The sequence below is a fragment of the Crinia signifera genome, chromosome 7 (assembly GCF_055691185.1).
Source record: "Crinia signifera chromosome 7, ASM5569118v1, whole genome shotgun sequence".
NCBI classification, from domain to species: Eukaryota; Metazoa; Chordata; class Amphibia; order Anura; family Myobatrachidae; genus Crinia; species Crinia signifera.
In genome coordinates this window covers 57061835-57080723 of record NC_139223.1, presented here as the reverse complement: position 1 = coordinate 57080723, position 18889 = coordinate 57061835, and the positions used below count along the sequence as shown (strand labels likewise).

General features: G+C 44.4%; 1 protein-coding gene across 1 annotated transcript in view; it reads left to right on the top strand.

Moving 5' to 3' along the window:
- Window positions 1-18889, top strand: part of FAM20C (FAM20C golgi associated secretory pathway kinase) — a 150330-nt gene that overhangs the window by 26358 nt on the left and 105083 nt on the right. The window contains exon 3 of the mRNA XM_083153155.1: window positions 13950-14028. Within this exon, the coding sequence (XP_083009281.1) occupies window positions 13950-14028 (79 nt within the window). The remainder of the gene's footprint in view (window positions 1-13949; window positions 14029-18889) is intronic.

Here is an 18889-nt window from a genome sequence, read left to right as displayed (position 1 = left end):
ACAGGTAAGCGCCACCCGCCGAACCCCTCCCCCACCAGCATGCACCTCCGCATACACCTCCGCTCACATACGGCCGCACGGGAGAGAAATCATTCGATGGTCTAGACCATGGGTCTTCAAACTGTGGCCCTCCAGATGTTGTGAAACTACAAATCCCAGCATGCCTTGCCACAGTTTTGCGATAAGGGAGTGTTAAAACTGTGGCAAGGCATGCTGGGATTTGTAGTTTCACAACATCTGGAGGGCCGCAGTTTGAAGACCCTTGGTCTAGACTGACTTTTATTCAGGCCGGAGATGGCCGAATTTAGGGTGGGCGCTGACATCATGTCAGCCGGACGCCCCAAGCAGGCATCTACACACTGGAGAGTCCCCTGCGTGAGCCCCCCTGCCCTCCCAAACCTCTAACATCGGATGGGGGAGCGCATCTGAATCACCACCTAAGTTGTATTTCTCAGAGGTAGAATACTGTGTGTGTTGGACATGCAAGGAAAAGCAACATGTTCCCCCCCCCCCCCCCCCCCCCCCCCGAAAAAGAAAAATGCTCTCTCGGAAAATTCTTGTCCACATGTAGTCAGAAAAAAATGCTGTAAAATTATGGTTATAATTATTTAATGGTTATGTAATCACAGTTTCCATGTTCTGAACTTGGCTCGACTTGCAGATGCCGCAGCAGAAGATCCACGAGATAGAATATTTTGCATTATACTTGAATTAGACCAGTTTTGTTTATAAACTCTTGAACCCTGCAGCTATTCTTTCAGTATGTGCAGCTCCGTACACAGATGTGTTTCCCTGGCAGTAGAGAATTTCCAAAGTTTAGTGCCTGAGGCACACAGGAATAGAGTAAGTAAAAGGTTACAAGGTGATTATAACGGAGAGTAACCTGTTTGGCTGGTTTTATAGGCCTATTATAAGTATTGTAAACTGTCCTCACCCAGCCATAGAGAATATGGTAGCATTGTTCCTGTTATGTCATACCCTCCAACATCTGAAGGGCAGAAACTGGTACAAATACAGAAAGTGGGTGTGGCCATGGGTAAAGCCGTGCGCCCCCTAACCCCCCCCCCCCCTTGGACCCTGACCCTGGATCTTTGTGAGTTTTGGGCTCTTATCCAAACCTGCCCCTCCACCAACCTAACACCATCCCCTCCCGCAGCCTAGCCCTAACCATCCCCTCCCGCAGCCTAACCCTAACCACCCCCTTAGTGTGTAACTCTAAATCTATCCCATCGGGATAGCAATGTTGCCAATCTGACCTCAGAATTTTGACCGCCCAGGATCCTGAACACATGTGGGAAACCTCAATGTGATGCCCCTTAAACCATCATGTGACCACCCGCCTTACGGGTTTGGTCTGATTATATTGGTAGATTGGTGACTGTACAGTCTGTCTTTATAGTTTTAAATCTAGAAAAAAATGATTTACAATAATATACATACATTAGTACATGTATTAATGTGCTTCTGGTAAATGAATAAACCTATTAAGCTCCATAATAGGAGGAGATGTATCAAGCCTCGCAGGGAGAAAAAGTGGAGAAGTTGTCCAATGTAACCAGCAAGATGCTAACTGTATCATGCACAGTTAGATGCTGATTAATTTGATACCTCTAACCGATAGTGCAGAAGTGAGGACTGTGATGCCAACGGTCTAGTGTAAACCTCTGCTACATGTGTGGGACAGTAAAAACTACTCACACCTATTTATAAAGTGCTCTTCAATCAGCGATGTTAATATATTGGCCAAATGTAATAGGGTGTGAGTATGAGAAAGTGAGAGATTTTAGGAGAGTTTTCCCATTTTTTTAAAGTGCCAATCAATTACATTGCAACCTAATTTTGCAATTTAAATGATTACTGCCTTAAAAAATCAAGTAGACACTCAGGGGGAAATTTACTAAGATGTGTATTCTCCTTCACATGTGATGTTGCTGTGGGCAGCCAATCAGTTCCTGTCTACTGTCTTCTAGAGGGTGCTAAATAAATAAGAAGTAGATTCTGATTGGTTGCCCATAGCAACATCACATGTGAAGTAGAATACACATTTTAGTAAATTTCCCCCTCAGTCTTTTGATAGCGTAGGCCAGGCATGCCCAAAGTCAGGCCCGGTGGCCCATTGTGGCCTGTGCTGTCATTTCAAGCGGCCCGCAGCCTCCAGCTGGAAGCGGGCAGAGCATCAGATGTGAGAAGCACAGCATAGGACACTAAAGGTGGGGCCCCGGTGAGCGCGCCTTTACCTTGCTGTCGGCTGCAGTGAGGAGGTGCCGGCCGCCACAATCAGATGTGTTTGGCGTCCTACCCCTGCTACTGCAATCATATATCACCCTACTCCACAATCACAGTGACAGCAGTGTTTGGGGAGGGGGCAGCGAGGGGGAAGCTTGCTCCCGTAACATGCAGAGCAGAGGAAAGCAGCAACAGAAGCCCAAGCATCTCCTGTCCTTGCAGTGCCTGCTTTGCCTCTCCTTCCTCTGGCTCACACAAGGCGCTGGGAAACATACAGAGAAGGGAGGGGGCAGAGTGGGGGACATACAGTGAAGGAGGGTCAGGCTGGGGGACATACAGTGAATGGAGGCAGTGATGGCCATTCAGAGAAGGGGGAGTAGGGGCAGGCTGGGGGGATACAGTGAATGGGGCAGAGTGGGGTACATAGTGAATGGGGGTCATACAGTGAATGGGAGTCATACAGTGACAGAGGGTCAGGCTTGGGGACATACAATGAATGGAGGCACTGATGGGCATTAAGAGAAGGGGGCAGGCTGGGGGTCAGAGTGAATGGGTGCAGAGTGGGGAACATCATACAGTGAATGGGGGACATACAGTGAAGGGGGGGAAGACTGGGGACATACAGTGAATGGGGGCAGGCTGGGGGAAATACAGTGAAGGAGCAGGCTGGAGGACATACAGTGAATGGGGTTGAGTGGGGGACCATTCTGATGTGATTAATGAGTCAAAGAATGGCAGGCTGAATGGTCGGCCCCCACACATTTACACTTCACCAAATCTGGCCCATGTCGCAAAAAGCTTGGACACCCCTGGCGTAGGCAATCCTATTTGTAGGGTACTCAGACTACCAGACATAGGGGAATACCATTTTGAGCAAAGGAGGCAAATTGCCATTGCAGCAGTGTTTAAATGTTGGCAAAGGCAGCCCAAATGTCACCCTTCACTTGGCCCAATTCATACCCCTTTCGTTTTAAAAGTGCCCTTTGAGTGAGGCAAAGTTTAGGTTGGTCGGGCAAGCAAAGTCACTGGCAATGGAATTTACCCTTGTAGAATCTTCAGATGTAAGCTGAGTTTCTAGTAAAGAGTTGAAACTTGAAATTTGACGTCGGAGGTGTCAAACTGTCACCAATATGTCACAGAATGTAGCTGCATGTATTTTTCATCAAGGCGACTTTTATGCCCTGCCTATATAACATGATAAATCAGCAGCACCATGAGCTTTCTATCAAACGCAGGAAGAAAAATGTTAAGCTCCGGGTTCGCTACACACACTGGATGCTCCATTATTCAAGAACTTTCAAATATTAATATCAAGTTGTCTTCAAAGTAAAAGGTTCATAATTAAGGCCAACATTTTACTATATGCTCCCTCATTTTGTCCTTTGTCTACATGTAATAATAATAATACTTATAATAATAATAATAATAATAATAATAATAATAATAATAATGACAAAATAAAATTAATTAAAATATACAGTATAAAATGACTATAAAACACCTATCTGTAACTTACAGCTAAAAATTTCACAATTTCTTTACAATGACAATGTTTGGTACTTATGTAATATCTGGGCTCCCGTTTTTCTTATGAGACCGCATCCCCTCGCGGGGCTCGCCGTGCTTCGGGCACAGTGGCTCGCTGCACTCCATGCGTAGTTGGATAGTAGGGGTATGAAAAAACGGGGTGCATTTAACATGGGAGCCCAGATAATACATAAGTACCCAATGTTTAAATAAAGTAAAAGTAGTAAATACAATTAGAAAATTATTTAAAACTCTTATTTAAAAAGTAAAAAAAAAAAAAAAAAATATATATATATATATATATATATATATATATATATATATATAGTCGGGGGTGTAGCGCGGCACTCAGGACGGTGTTAAGAAAGAAAACAGGAGCCAAACTTGACGTTGAAGTTTCAGCCTTGCGGCTTTTATCAAAACAGCTAACGTTAGCTGTTTTGATAAAAGCCGCAAGGCTGAAACGTCAACGTCAAGTTTGGCTCCTGTTTTCTTTCTTAACACCGTCCTGAGTGCCGCGCTACACCCCCGACTATATCCAGCGTTCAGCGTTGCTGCTCGCATTGTGAAGGCACCAGGTACCTACTACTAAGAGGATTGGAGTGCCGGCATCCCTCCGCATATATATATATATATATATATATATATATATACACAGGGCTATTTTTCAGCAGGCTCCAGCAGGAACTGTGGCCCTTATTCTAGTTCACTCTTTCTCACAAAATATTTCTTAGATGGACAAAACTATGTGCACTGCAGGTGAGGCAGGTGTAAAACCCCACCCAAATCTAATTATCTCTGCACAAGTAACACCTGCCTCACCTGCAGTGCACATGGTTTTGTCCATCTAATGCTGTGTACACACGGGGTAATATGATTGCTGGGGATATATTGCTAGCAATATATCCCCAGCAATCATATTGCTCAGTGTCTCCTTTTCATCAGCGATGAAAAGGAGACACTGCTACGGGGCGGAGGGGGAGCGCAGCAGCAGCAGACGCTGCTGCTGTCACTTTGATGGGAGGAGGGAGGGAGCAGCGGCACGGGACTGGGGAGATAAACGCTGATCTCCCTGGCGCTGACCTCCCGGCACAGCGATCTCCTGGGAAAGCCACTGGTCGCAGGAGCATGCTCCTGTGACCAGCGACCATTAGGCAGTGCACACGGGAGCGCGCAGCTGGCGATTTATCTCCAGCTGCGCTCCAAATCACTGGCAATATGGTCGCTCAGCCGCAATTTTATGTATCCCGCATCCTTCTGCGCCAGTTGGTGTCCGAGCCCTGCCTGCGATAGCCAGCGTCTGTGGTGTCTCTGGATCTTCTGTCCCTGGAGTGAGCAGTGGAGCAGCTTTTGCCCGGTTATCTATTATTTGTGTCATGTGGTAGCCAGCCCACAGTGATATTTTTTATGGTACGAGCATCTGCTTTTATTTGTTTACCTGGAGTTTAGTGTCTCCTAATTAAATCACTTTTACATGCACCATGGAGCGCCCCTTGATTCTTTGGGCGAAATGTAATAGGGTGCGATTTTTTAGACATGTGCGATTTTTGGTCAAAAACGGCCGAAATCGCACATTTTCCGAAAATCGCACATTTAATAGGTTAAAAATCGCGGTAAAAAGCGCACTTTTTACCGCGAAATCGCACATTTTAAAGATGCGATTTTCAGTCACACTGAAAATCGCATCCAGATGTTTTCCCATAGGAAACTATAGAACTCGCATATGTAATAGGATGCGAGTTCTAAAGTCGCATATGGGACCTTACCAAAAAACGCAAAAAAAATAGACCAGCTTCTTGCTGGCGATTTTTACAGAACCATGCACAAATCTGTGTGATCTGTGCATGGTTCTGTCCAAAAAAAGGCTAAAAGTTAAAGTAAAAAAAAAAAACGGCGTGGGGTCCCCCCTCCAGAGCATAACCAGCCCCGGGCTGAAAGAGCCGGTCCTGGTTTCATAAAATCACAGGAACAAACAAGTTGGGGTTCCGTGCATTTTATAAAACCAGCACCAGGCTCAAGGGCCGGTCCTGGTTCCCAAAATACGGGGGACAAAATGACTAGGGGTCCCCCGTATTTCAAGAACCAGCACCGGGCCCAACCAGCCAGCAGGGTAATGCCACAGCCGGGGGGAGACTTTTTATACAAGTCCCCCCGGCCAAAGCATTTAGCCCTCTGACCGGTCAGCATGGGCAGGGGTCCTGGGGGAGTGGGGACCCCCCCAAAGAAGGGGTCCCCCCCCCTCCAGAACTTACCAGCCCATGCTGAAGCCCGGGGCTGTCCTCGATGCCCCTGGGCGGTGGGCATCGAGCTGATATTTGGTGTAAAAAAATAGATAAACTATTGTTTTTTACTGTGGCACTACAAGTGCCAGCAAGCCTCCCCAGCAAGCTGGGACTTGGAGAACCACAAGTCCCAGCCTGCTGGGCATTAAAGGGCCCGCTGGCACTTGTAGTTCCACAGTTAAAAAAATAGTGCACAAAACACACTGACACACATTTTAAATAAAACTTTAATACACACATTACACACATACTAATACTTACCTATCTTCTTCCCGTAGGTAGCCCTGGTCCTGATGTCCTCCGGTCCTGTGTCGGCGTTCCTCTTCATGTCGACGTCCTTCTTGAAGTCGACGTCCCTGTCAGCGATGGCGTCCGGTGTCCGGGTCCGACGAAATCCATGGAGGAAGCTGTGGAAGGAAACCATACTCACCTGTCCCAGCGCGACGTAGTCCAGGTAAGGGTCTTTGCAAAAAAACAAACCGACACCCGAACCAGACCGGACTGACGGAGACGCACGTGTGTTTGTTTACATCGTGCGGCTCCGCCTCCCGAATGCCGCTATTGGCCGCCTTGCGGCCTAGCGGCTCCTGATTGGCCGCTAGGCCGCAAGGCGGCCAATAGCGGCATTCGGGAGGCGGAGCCGCACGATGTAAACACCGTGCGGCTCTCTGTCCGGCTGGATTCGGGTGTCGGTTTGTTTTTTTGCAAAGACCCTTACCTGGACTACGTCGCGCTGGGACAGGTGAGTATGGTTTTCTTCCACAGCTTCCTCCATGGATTTCGTCGGACCCGGACACCGGACGCCATCGCCGACAGGGACGTCGACTTCAAGAAGGACGTCGACATGAAGAGGAACGCCGACACAGGACCGGAGGACATCAGGACCAGGGCTACCTACGGGAAGAAGATAGGTAAGTATTAGTATGTGTGTAATGTGTGTATTAAAGTTTTATTTAAAATGTGTGTCAGTGTGTTTTGTGCACTATTTTTTTAACTGTGGAACTACAAGTGCCAGCGGGCCCTTTAATGCCCAGCAGGCTGGGACTTGTGGTTCTCCAAGTCCCAGCTTGCTGGGGAGGCTTGCTGGCACTTGTAGTGCCACAGTAAAAAACAATAGTTTATCTATTTTTTTACACCAAATATCAGCTCGATGCCCACCGCCCAGGGGCATCGAGGACAGCCCCGGGCTTCAGCATGGGCTGGTAAGTTCTGGAGGGGGGGGACCCCTTCTTTGGGGGGGTCCCCACTCCCCCAGGACCCCTGCCCATGCTGACCGGTCAGAGGGCTAAATGCTTTGGCCGGGGGGACTTGTATAAAAAGTCTCCCCCCGGCTGTGGCATTACCCTGCTGGCTGGTTGGGCCCGGTGCTGGTTCTTGAAATACGGGGGACCCCTAGTCATTTTGTCCCCCGTATTTTGGGAACCAGGACCGGCCCTTGAGCCTGGTGCTGGTTTTATAAAATGCACGGAACCCCAACTTGTTTGTTCCTGTGATTTTATGAAACCAGGACCGGCTCTTTCAGCCCGGGGCTGGTTATGCTCTGGAGGGGGGACCCCACGCCGTTTTTTTTTTAATTTTATTTTTTTACCCAAAATCGCATATATGAAAATGCGCACATTTTCATGACTGAAAATGCGCACATTTTCATGACTGGAAATCGCGGCAAATCGCATTTTTTGCCGCTAATTCGCATCTCATTACATATGCGAATTCGCGGCAAAAAACGCGATTTTTAAAGGTGCGATTTCTGGCGAGTTTGGAACTCGTCCAAAAATCGCACCCTATTACATTTCGCCCTTTATATTTTCTAGATATTGTTCATCCTGACCCTGGATGCTGGGTTTTCCACCGTTAAAGGGAGCTGCAGTCTACTATTTATCTGCACTTTGGTGACTTTATTTCCCTTATTTAAAGGGTATTTGGTGGACTCAAGTTCTGAGAGTTATTGTCTGTAAAAGCGCAGCTCACACACCTCTTGTATATCTATCTATCTATCTATCTATCTATCTATATATATATATATATTTATATATATATATATATATATATATATATATATATATATATACTCAGCACACTGAAGAATGATTGAATTTAACCATTTAACTGTTTGAGTACCAAGTGGACTTGTAAAACTAGGTGTGACAATTGCTAAGCACGCATTTTTATTTATCATAATGGCCTGTAATGTTTACCCTATAAAGGAAATATCATTTTTTTACACCAATTTTTTATTTTAATTTAGATAAGAAACGGAAGCGACGCTGGCATTTTTAGCAGGTGTTTTGAATATCTCTCACAGAGATGTTGGCACTCAAGGGTTAATTAAAAATAAACCCTTCATACATATCAATGATATAACATGCTTTGTTTTACAATTGCAGCTGTCACTTTACTTATTTACTTTTTATACAAACAGTAAAAAATATGTAATATTTCAATAGTTTATCAGACACTGTATTCTCAAAAATACTAAAACTGCCTTATTGTATCAAAAAGGCATAAATAACAACAATGTAAAATAATAATTATGCATTTACACTCGCAACCTTCCGAACAGGTCAGAGCCGCCCGGACCACCAGCGCCGCCCGCGTCCCCTCCCCAGCATGCAAGGGGATGTGTATGAGAACACATCCCCTCACATGCAGCTGAAGGGGAGAGAATGAATTGGATACTTGCCGACTATCCAATGATTTCGCTCCCCTTCGTTAAAAAAAAACAGTCAGAACTGAATTTTATTACCATCGTACAGTAAATTGCCGAAAAGGGGGCGGGCGCCCATCAGCACGGCTGGGTTCCCAGAGGAACGCCCAGTGTTTTTATGGTGATGCCCGTAAAATGCTTTGCGTTCCCCTGATGCCACCGCCTGTCCGCCGCTCCCTACCCGTGCGAACCCCTCAGTGAGTGTGATACTGGCTGAAGGCCTTTCCACAGGGGCCTACACATGCCCAAATACGTGTATGCGCAGATCCCCAACCAACGGAACAGGGACAAATTCGTCCCCTTACAAAATAAGCCTGAATCATGCTGTATGTATTGTGTCTATCACTGCTACAATGTAGGCTGCAGAGGTTCTGGTGTTTGCTGCTGCTGCTGCTTCTGTGCAGTTGGCCTGAGGGTTCATTCATTATTGAGTTCAGTCATCTGGGAACTCTAAAAATAAGCAGGATCACCGAAGTACGACCATCTCGCAGCTGCACTTACATATCCCGGTTACCTTTTTCAACAAGATATCTTAAATAGCCTTCATTTTCTAATTATTTCCCCTTTTCCTTTGGGGAAATTCTGGCAATGTAATAGAAAACATAGGTCAATAAACTTGGCAATCCGCAGGAGATCATGCCATAATGAATCAGTAATTAAAGTGGCCAGACTTACATAACATTTAGCTACAATGGAATAAAAAAAAAACACACAAGCGTTAATTTTTAAAGAGCGGCTGACCTGTCAGTACAAACGCCTTTCCAGCAATTATCTTCAGAGTATCCAAACGGCGAAAATAATTTGGTTTGTAATTCTTTGAACAGATCTTGCTAACTTAAATTAAACAGCAAAACAATATCACAGCGGCAAAAATGGGAAACGTAAGAATGTCAGCACATTCAGACCTCTAAAACTGGCCGGGGGGGTTGTGGGCCAGATATATTAAGGCTTAACAAGTGGTAAAGTACAACCCAATCAGCTCCTGGCTATCCTTTCTCAAACACAGCCTGTAACATGGCAGTTAGGAGCTGATTGGCTGGTACTTTATCTCTCTTTATCACTCTCTACTTCCTCATTTGTTAAGGATTAATACATTTGGCCCTAAGTCCACTACATTCAGTAAATCAATACTAATGTAATGAGCCTGATTCTGGTTGACTCAGAAAGCTGCAAAGATCGTAGCTTACCAAGCAACAGAGAGCTCGTCTCGTTGAATACCCCCCCCCCCCCCATCACTGAGTCTTGTTGTTAACATGGGAGGGGATGTGTAACGAAGACATTTCATTCGATGTTTGGCGACCATTAAATGGTTTCTTCTGGATTGCCGGAACGAAGACCGGACGGGCAGCTGACATTCTGTGACGTCATCTGCCTGCCCCAGCACACATGGTTCTGGACGCATAGCCATAGGAACACCCAGCGTTTCATGTTGATGCCCATGAAGCGCTGGGCATTCCCATGGGCAACACCCATTCCTGCCGTCGTCCACCCCAGCGCAGTCCCATAACCATCGGGTCAGGACCGAATTGGCTATTTAGTGAGGAAATCAGAAATACCAACCAATTAGCATACACTGTCATGTGACAGGCTGTGCAAAAATACAGGAGCGGTTTGGTATGTAGTTTATCTCTCTCCATCTCTTTACAAGGAGATCCAAGGGGATTGGTACATCTGCCCAAAGTGCTTTACATGAGTATTTAAGACTGTAAGATACAAAATGAACAGAAATGGGACATTAGGGAAATGCTGAAGAAACAGGTAAATATTTAGAGTGGAATTCCGTCTGTCGGAGCATAACAACAGTCAGAATCCCGGGCCGTTTTCATCTGGTGTGACAGCACCTCGACAGTCAAAATTCAATGGTCTGGCTGTTGATTGTCGAAAAGTCCATGGATTGGCAAAAAAGGTTGAGAATTGTCGAAAAACAGCAGAGAATTGGACAATCCACAGCCGTTTCCTACAAAACAGATCCGACTTTAAAAAAAACAACTTCAATCTGACTGCATTGAATAGGCAAGTACCGCTATTTCCACTGGCGGAAATAGCGACACAGACTGAATAACCCCAAGTCTCTTTTTGAAGGATTCTAGAGTGGGGGCCTCTTGAATTGAGTGGGACAGTGAGCAAAGCTAAAAGCTAGACCCCAAGATGAATTCAGGTAGATTCTGGGAGTTATTCTGGTTCACTCCTTCTAGCAAATTCCTTCTTAGATGGACAAAACCATGTGCACTGCAGGTGGGGCAGATGTTACTTGTGCAGAGAGAATTAGGTTTGGGTGGGGTTTTACTTCAAGTGAGATCTATATTGCAGTGTAAATATAAAGCAGTCAGTATTTTCCCTGCACAGAAACAAAATGACTCACCCAAATCGAATTCTCTCTGCACATTTTACATCTGCCCCCCCTGCAGTGCAGTTGTTTTGTCCATCTAAGAATGAGTCAGAAAGAGTGAACCAAAATAACCCCCTATATGTACTGTTAATAGATCTACAGATAGAGGGAATCTAGCATGGCACTAAAGAATCAGAAGCTGCTTCAGGTATCTTGGCCCTGGTTATGTAGGACTTTGAAAGCGAGTAAGCCAATCTTGAAATCTTATAGGCAGCCAGATGACATGAATGCTGGCTCATGATACATCATTATAATTTAGCTCCCGATATTATAGCCAATCTATGGCCACACACAGCCTCCTCTAGTAACCATAATAACTCTTTCCTCTAAGGTGGTGGCCATTTTGGGTGAGGCATTTTCAATGGGTGGCAGACGCAACAGACCTCAGTAGTGGTGGATGGAGGAAGGGGGAATCCCCTGACAAAGAGCAGATACCAGTGGTGGCAATAGCCCCCACATGCCCCTAGTTCCTACAAGCCACCCATTGTCTCCAAGCCACTGCGTGGTCTGCGGGCACTATAGTTACACCACTGATATAGAGTATGTACAGATGTGTCCTCATTCACCTTTTATATGTCATGTGGTGCTAGATGCATTGTGCAACTTAGATGCCCTACCCTTGGTAGCCATTGATAAACATTTGTCTTATTTGCATCATAGTCCAATTTAGAGAGATATATGTGGATGTGTCTGTGTAGGCTCTAATTATGTCAGTCTGGCCCTGCTAATGAGCTGTATTATTGTTCTACATGGTCTTAGGAAGTGAATCATTTTCAACATAACAATTTATTTACATAGCATAAGTTCCTCAAAATATGTGCATACTGCTCACAGGATGACCTCACTCAGCAATGCTGGAATAAATGACATCACATTAACTAGAAACTTTGCCTGAAAATAATTATTTAAACCTCAGAAGAAGACGTTTGGTGCCCTTCTCAGCTTCATCAGAACTGACTTTCAGCAACATCTAGAACAATGGAAACTGTAAGCTGCACTATTTATTTCCATTGTTGCAGTGTTACTAATGATGGCCAGTTCTTCAGTCTTGCGGCTATATTTACAGTAATAATGTTTGATTTTGTTTTTTTGTGACCTTACATTCAATTTTCATTTGATTTTGCTATTGGAGATTTGTTAAAGACAAAAGTGAATATTTAGAACCGAATCCTATGCAAAATCAAATATCGGCAAAACAATGGTACCTTTACATTGGCGAATACAAAATGCCCTGATTTATTAACATTTAGACTTAAAATCAAACACAAACTAGCTTCTAGAAAACATTCTATTTCCTATCCCAGCGGTTCTCAAACCGTGGGTCCTGACCCCTAAGTGGGTCCCGGCCTTCTCAGCATGGGCTCGTGACTCCATGTTGTTGACCATCAGGCTGATGACTTTTCTAATCTCAGTCAGTGATTCAAGGAAAATCTGTTGTCTGTTATTTAGACTCCTCCCATCATGTATGTGCCGTCTGCTAACTACACATGTGATGTGATGACCTTCTGCAGTAACTTGCTGGGGTCCTGTAATTACTTTTATTGTCTGATGGGGTCCCAGAGAAAATAGTTTGAGGATCTCTGCCCTATGCATATAATAGCAGAGATTATGGATGCAGTGGCGTCGAGAGGGGGAGGGGGGACACTTATCTGGGCCCGGGTCTTCTGCAGGGGCCTGAGTTCCGCTACCCCTCTCCCATTGCAGGGAGCCGGGCAGTGGGGTGAGTGAGGACAGGCTGCCGCCGCAGCATGGCCTCTCTCCTCAGCTCAGCACACGCTGCTCAGTGCCATATGCTGAGCTGGAGAGAGAGACAGCTGCAGCAGCAGCCTGTCCTCTCTCTTCCTCTCATTTATTTTTTTCACTTTCCTGGTGGCCCCAACCCCATCTGTTGGCCAATTCCATTTTATCGGGGCCTGGCCAACCTGTCAGCGCCTCTGGATGGATGCTATGCCTATGTCTTTACAATTGAGCGATTATCAGTAAATTGTGTGTGTGTACACTAGCCATGTACCACAGTCTAATAGTGAAAGAGAAAAAGGAGGCATGGTCTTGGGGAAAGCACTGCTGTTGTAGACCATGCCCCCTAATTTCAGAAAGAACAAACATGTGTCCCAACCTTGAAAAGGAATAAGTTGGGCGATATGCCTTATTCAAAGATGAACACATCATTCCTGCATCTTTGCAAACCCGGGGACAGGTTACAGCTTAGCAGCACTGTGTGTGATGACGCAGGACCCATTCTGGGACACTCATGAATTATACAGGCTCTGTGGCCGGCTTAATTCAAGCCTGCATTTTACCTGCTTTTATTCAGCCACAGAACCTGTGTAATTCATGAGCGTCCTCGTTTAAAGGGAAAGTATGGTAAGCCTATCCATATACACTGTTGGACCTGCAAGACTTACAAGGCATTGACTGCTAAAGCATGTGTTCTACATATGAAAACAGATAATTATGTTCTAAGCTACACAATCATCCATAATGATAGTTTTTCTGAGAATAAATAGTACTTTTTAAGAAAATCGCAGTCAGCTGGAGGTGTCAGCAGGTTAGAGTTAGAGGAAGACATGTTTTAGCTAGAAATCAAAGTGTGCTTTTCATGTGTAACGCAGACTGGCTAATTCAGCACAAGAAGTGTCTGCAAACATGACATCACAGAAGGTTTGTAATAAGCTCTTCAGCTAATCACGAGCCCTGTTAAAATCCATGTTCTTTCAATGGAAACAAAACAGGAAATGTAACTTACAAGATCAAACATTGGTTTGTTTTTAAAAGTAAACATAACACATGACTAATTTATTTATTTCATTGTCCTTTTTAGCGATGAAATCTGGAGGTACCCAACTCAAGCTCATTATGACTTTCCAAAATTATGGGCAAGGACTATTCAAGCCTATGAAGTAAGTAACTGTATTAATTCTTATTGTATACAGAGATACTGTATTACGGTACATAATATTGTATCCGTTGTTGTGTGCTTACATATCACTAAATGTCTGGTGATTACAGCAGCGATAAAGAGAATAAATGAAAATCTCAGTATGAGCCCTTGATGTTTTCCACAGGGACCTGGTTGGACTGTGTGTATTTATTATTAATGTTCTTTACATAACCCTTCTTTGAGCCTATCTGCAAAGAGATTATCCTCTTCATTAAGGCAATGTAGGCCATGATTTCTGTTCCCTGCCTGTATCATTTTTAAAGGCGGCTGGACCAAATTAAGGGCACCGGTAAATGAAAGGACGAGGGAAGACTTGTTTTGTTTTGCTAAATGGTTATTTGAGATGTGATGTTCATTTTGCAATACGCTGCTGGAGTGTCATTTCATCGATAATAATTTTGTTAATTGCTGTATTTAAGCTACATTGGCCTGGATTTCTGTTTAATGTATATTGGCAGTAAATTAAACAGGGGTGTTTTAAAAACACAAAAATCCGAACAATTAAAAACTCGCTCTTCTTTCTTTAGAGGAAATGATGGTTTGGTTTTCATCTGCTAGCATTGTATGGTGTGATATTGAATTAGACAGAATTTAAATAGTTAAAATAACAAAATAGTTGGTTAAAGTGTCATTTTTGTATAGTAGTTTATAGTATGTCACAAATGGCTTATACTGTAGTTTGTGGATTGTTTTCAGCGAATTGCTAAATTACTGTAGGTTGCATATCCAGTTCCTTTGTGGATCTACTGTATTTAGTAAAAAAATGTATAGTGATTATGGGGTAGATGTATGAAGCAGTGATAAGGAAGGAGTCGTGATAAAGTGCCTGGTACTTTATCAGTGGCCAATCAGCTCCTGACTGTTAAGTTACAAACTTGGTTTAAAAAAAGAACAACCAGCAGCTGATTGGCCAGTGATAAAGTACCAGGCACATCTACCCCTGAGTGTGGGTTGTTTTTTAAATTGACCTTGAAGTACTGAAGGAATGTGGGAATGATCTTAGACAAAGTCCCGGATGGGTGAGCAATGTACCGCACTGAGTGCAGAGGCTCTGTGGATGCACTGTTGTCAAACCCATTGCTTCTGGCTTGCAGGGGGCCTGGGATGGTCAGTACCGTGGCAGCAGCACTCCTGCAGTGGCCCACTACTGTCTACTAAAGCAGCCCGGACTCCGAAGACTGTTGTAGTTTCTGGGTGCCGATGACCTACCCCCTGTGTGTGTGATGTCACATGTTAAGTAGGCGGAGCCAGCGCAGGGAGCACTCGTTTCAGTGCTGCTCAGGCATACGCTAGGTTGGATGTGTACAGGTCTTATTTTTAAAGGAGCCTAAAACACTGAATGACAAGCCAATTAAATACATCACCGATAAAGCGGCCAAATTCAGACCCATATGAATGGGTCTGAATTGTCCCCCTTTATTCCAAGTTTATACAGTACTACCTGTTGCCTATTATCTAATCAGATAAAGCAAGATGATTATAGTAAGTAACAGAAGAGATATCATTCATACAGTACATGAAACACCACCAGTAACAGAACAAGAACTGGATAAATTCTGTTTCTTCAATGTAAAGTTCTTAGCAAACTCAGTGACATCTAACATAGTGATAAATACATTTCAGTGTCCATCAGAACTGAACTGAGAAAGACCAGACATTCATTGAAGGAAAGGTTATATCTGGACAAATCAATAAAATCCACTTTGGGCTTTTTAGCTGTTTTCCATCCCTCATAGAGCACAATATCTTGCTTACATTTGTAATACAACCAACTAGCGTTAATAAATAAGGATTTTTTTATGCCTACCTGACTGTCTACAACGTTGTTGTCAATTTGATTGGCTGTTGTTCCTATGCAATTTGCTCCTACATACATCAAATACCTCAGTCTTGCATTGCGGCTAGACCAAGAGCTGAATCCAAGCTACAGTTGGGTTTACAGTGGAGGAGGTGCAGGATCTGATTGAAGTGTAGCACATATGATCTCTGGCTCCAATGCGATTTTGGCCGATTTCACTCGATTTCTCATCTCGATCCGCCGTAATCGGATGAAATCAGGCCCAAATCGCATAGTGCAGCGGTACTCAAACTGTGGGTCCTGACCTCAAAGTGGGTCCCGACCTTCTCAGCTTGGGGATCACGACTCCATGTTGCTGACCATCAGGCTGATGACTTTTCTAATCTCAGTCAGTGATTCAAAGAGTCTGAAACATCTGTTGAATTGTCTGTTATTTCAGACTCCTCCCATCATTTTGTGCCTCCACAATGCTGCCATGCATGTGCCGTCTTCTGCCTACACATGTGATGTGATGACCTTCTGCAGTAACTTACTGGGGTCTTGTCATTATTTTTATTTTCTAATGGGGGCCCAGAGCAAAATAGTTTGAGGACCCCTGGCATAGTTTATGGGGCCTTAATGTGTATTTGCCAACAGGGACGGAATAAAGAGCACATTGGCCTAGTGCTAAAGATGACCATCAATGGGACCAAACCATTGATGATTCCACAATCGGTGTAATTGCTGAAAAATTATTTTAATACTAAAAGTAGATGTCCAGTTTCAATACTTATGATCTATTGACGACCATGTGGCCAGCAGAGCAGCTGATCATAATCATGCTGTGAACATGATGGGCCTGTTTTTAGGTTGGAGGCCTGGGGCTGTAGTTCCATTGGCCCCATTGTTAATGTGGCCATGCTTGTTTATAACAATCTCTGCACGCCTTTCTGTCTTGTTCTCATATTGTGCATACACTAAAATAATTGGCAGTTATAGCTGTGGGACTTTACACCCTTCAGCAGATAAGACTCACAATGGTTTCATTATATGGGGGCCAGCTCTGTGGGTTTTGTGGTTGTTTGAACTGCCACAGACATATACTGTATCTTAGCATGATATTATGTGATCACACGGATGGAGGAGGGTAAGGAAAAGTTATTTCTATTCTTTAGTTCCCATATACACCAATAGTAGCCAAACAGTAGTCATTTTGCACTCCTTATATAACCAAGGTAAATGGCGTAGAATATTGTGTAGGTGTATATAAATGAAGCAGTTTATTTGCTTGCAGTGTATAGCGATAATGAGTAATACCTGTTAACAGTTACGTCAATTCCTCTAGCCGAATAGTAGTAAGGATCACTTCCAATGTTTCCTGCATTTGTTTCATAAAACTCGTTGAATGTATTAAACCTAACATATATGACACAGGTCTTGGAGATTTTGGGGGCAATTTAGGTTAATTTGCAATGGTTTTCCACTGCGAACGGCGGCAGCGATTTGCAATGTCGCCAAACCAATATATATCATATATAAAGTGAAGCCAGATGCAGTCTGTGAGACTGCTCTGGCTTCAATGTGACTGGCAGGGACTTCCTATTGGAAGTCCGACCTGCCAGTCACTCAAGGCAGTCCCATTGGGAGGTGTTCCTTCCCTCCAAGATGCCTCTCTGTGTGCAAATGTGGGGCAGCCCCAAAAGGGGTTCTGCGCATGCGCAGTACCGCAGACGATACTGCGCATGCGCCGGAACTGGGAACCTGATTAAGCCTCCGGGGGCTGCTGCAAAGGCAGCCCATGGAGGCTTGGGCCAGTGCATGTGTAGTATGTATGAAGTTAATGCTCATGCACTGGCCCTATGCAGGAGACCAGCGTCCAGGACCAGAAGGACGATGTGGGGACCGCAGCGGTGGCAGTGGAGGGATGCCCTCATTGGGGCAGCCCCCCTCCTCCAAAGGGGTAAGAGCCATCTCTGGTTGCCTTGCTTTATAATATTATACTGTATATTAATGTTACAATACTGAATATTAATGTTACAATTGTGCACATCCCATAAACGCATGCTCCTGAGCCTTTATTTCTAGGTAGTACTTTGTAATTGAAAACATGTAACTGTGGCTGTGTGCAAGAACTAGACTGACAGGAAGGGATTAGTTAATAGACTGGAGTTGTCTTGCTTGTTTCGCTTACAGTATGTCTGTGTTATTATGCAAACAGGCTGATCCTGGTATTACTGTATATGTACTTCACTTACTAAGGATTTAAGCTGTGAATTGATAGTTGCCTCAATAAATGCCTCCATCTACAAACAATTTACTTGTGGATTTTCTTCATTTCAGTAAAATACCTGAATTGCTGTAGTTTCAGCATCAGCTAACAACAATGTGTTTATCTTCCGGATAGTTTAGCAAGAGTCTATAGACATTCCTGGCTATAACTGGTTCCTATAGAGTCAGCTATATAGTGACATGACGCACTACACTGTATACTCACACCTTACAGCTAACTCCTGAATCAATATTGTGCAAAAAAACCTGGAAAAACATTAAGATGAATAATGTTAGTAGTCCAGGGGTGGTATAAGAGAGTAGAGGGTCCATGTACAGGGGTGGACTAACCACATGGGTACAGGGGGAAACCTCTGGCGGGTCCTACTGCCTGGGGCCCTGTCCCCTCTTCTAGTAATCAGGTTCTAGATGCACTTGAATTATTACGGTCATTCTGGTTCACACGCAGAGCTGCAAAATTCACAGCTTTCCGTGTGCTTTAAACGCTGCCCGCACAAACGTCCACCCACAGCATGCACTGCAAATGTCCCAGCATGCATGCGAATGGATGTTTAGCATTACTGTATGCTGAAGACTGTGTCTTCAGCATGCCTCCACATGTCCATATCTTCAGCATGCCTCCACATGACCATATCTTCAGCATACCTTTACATGACTATATCTTCAGCATGCCACCACATGACCATATCTTCAGCATACCTTTTCATGACCATATCTTCAGCATGCCACCACATGACCATATCTTCAGCATGCC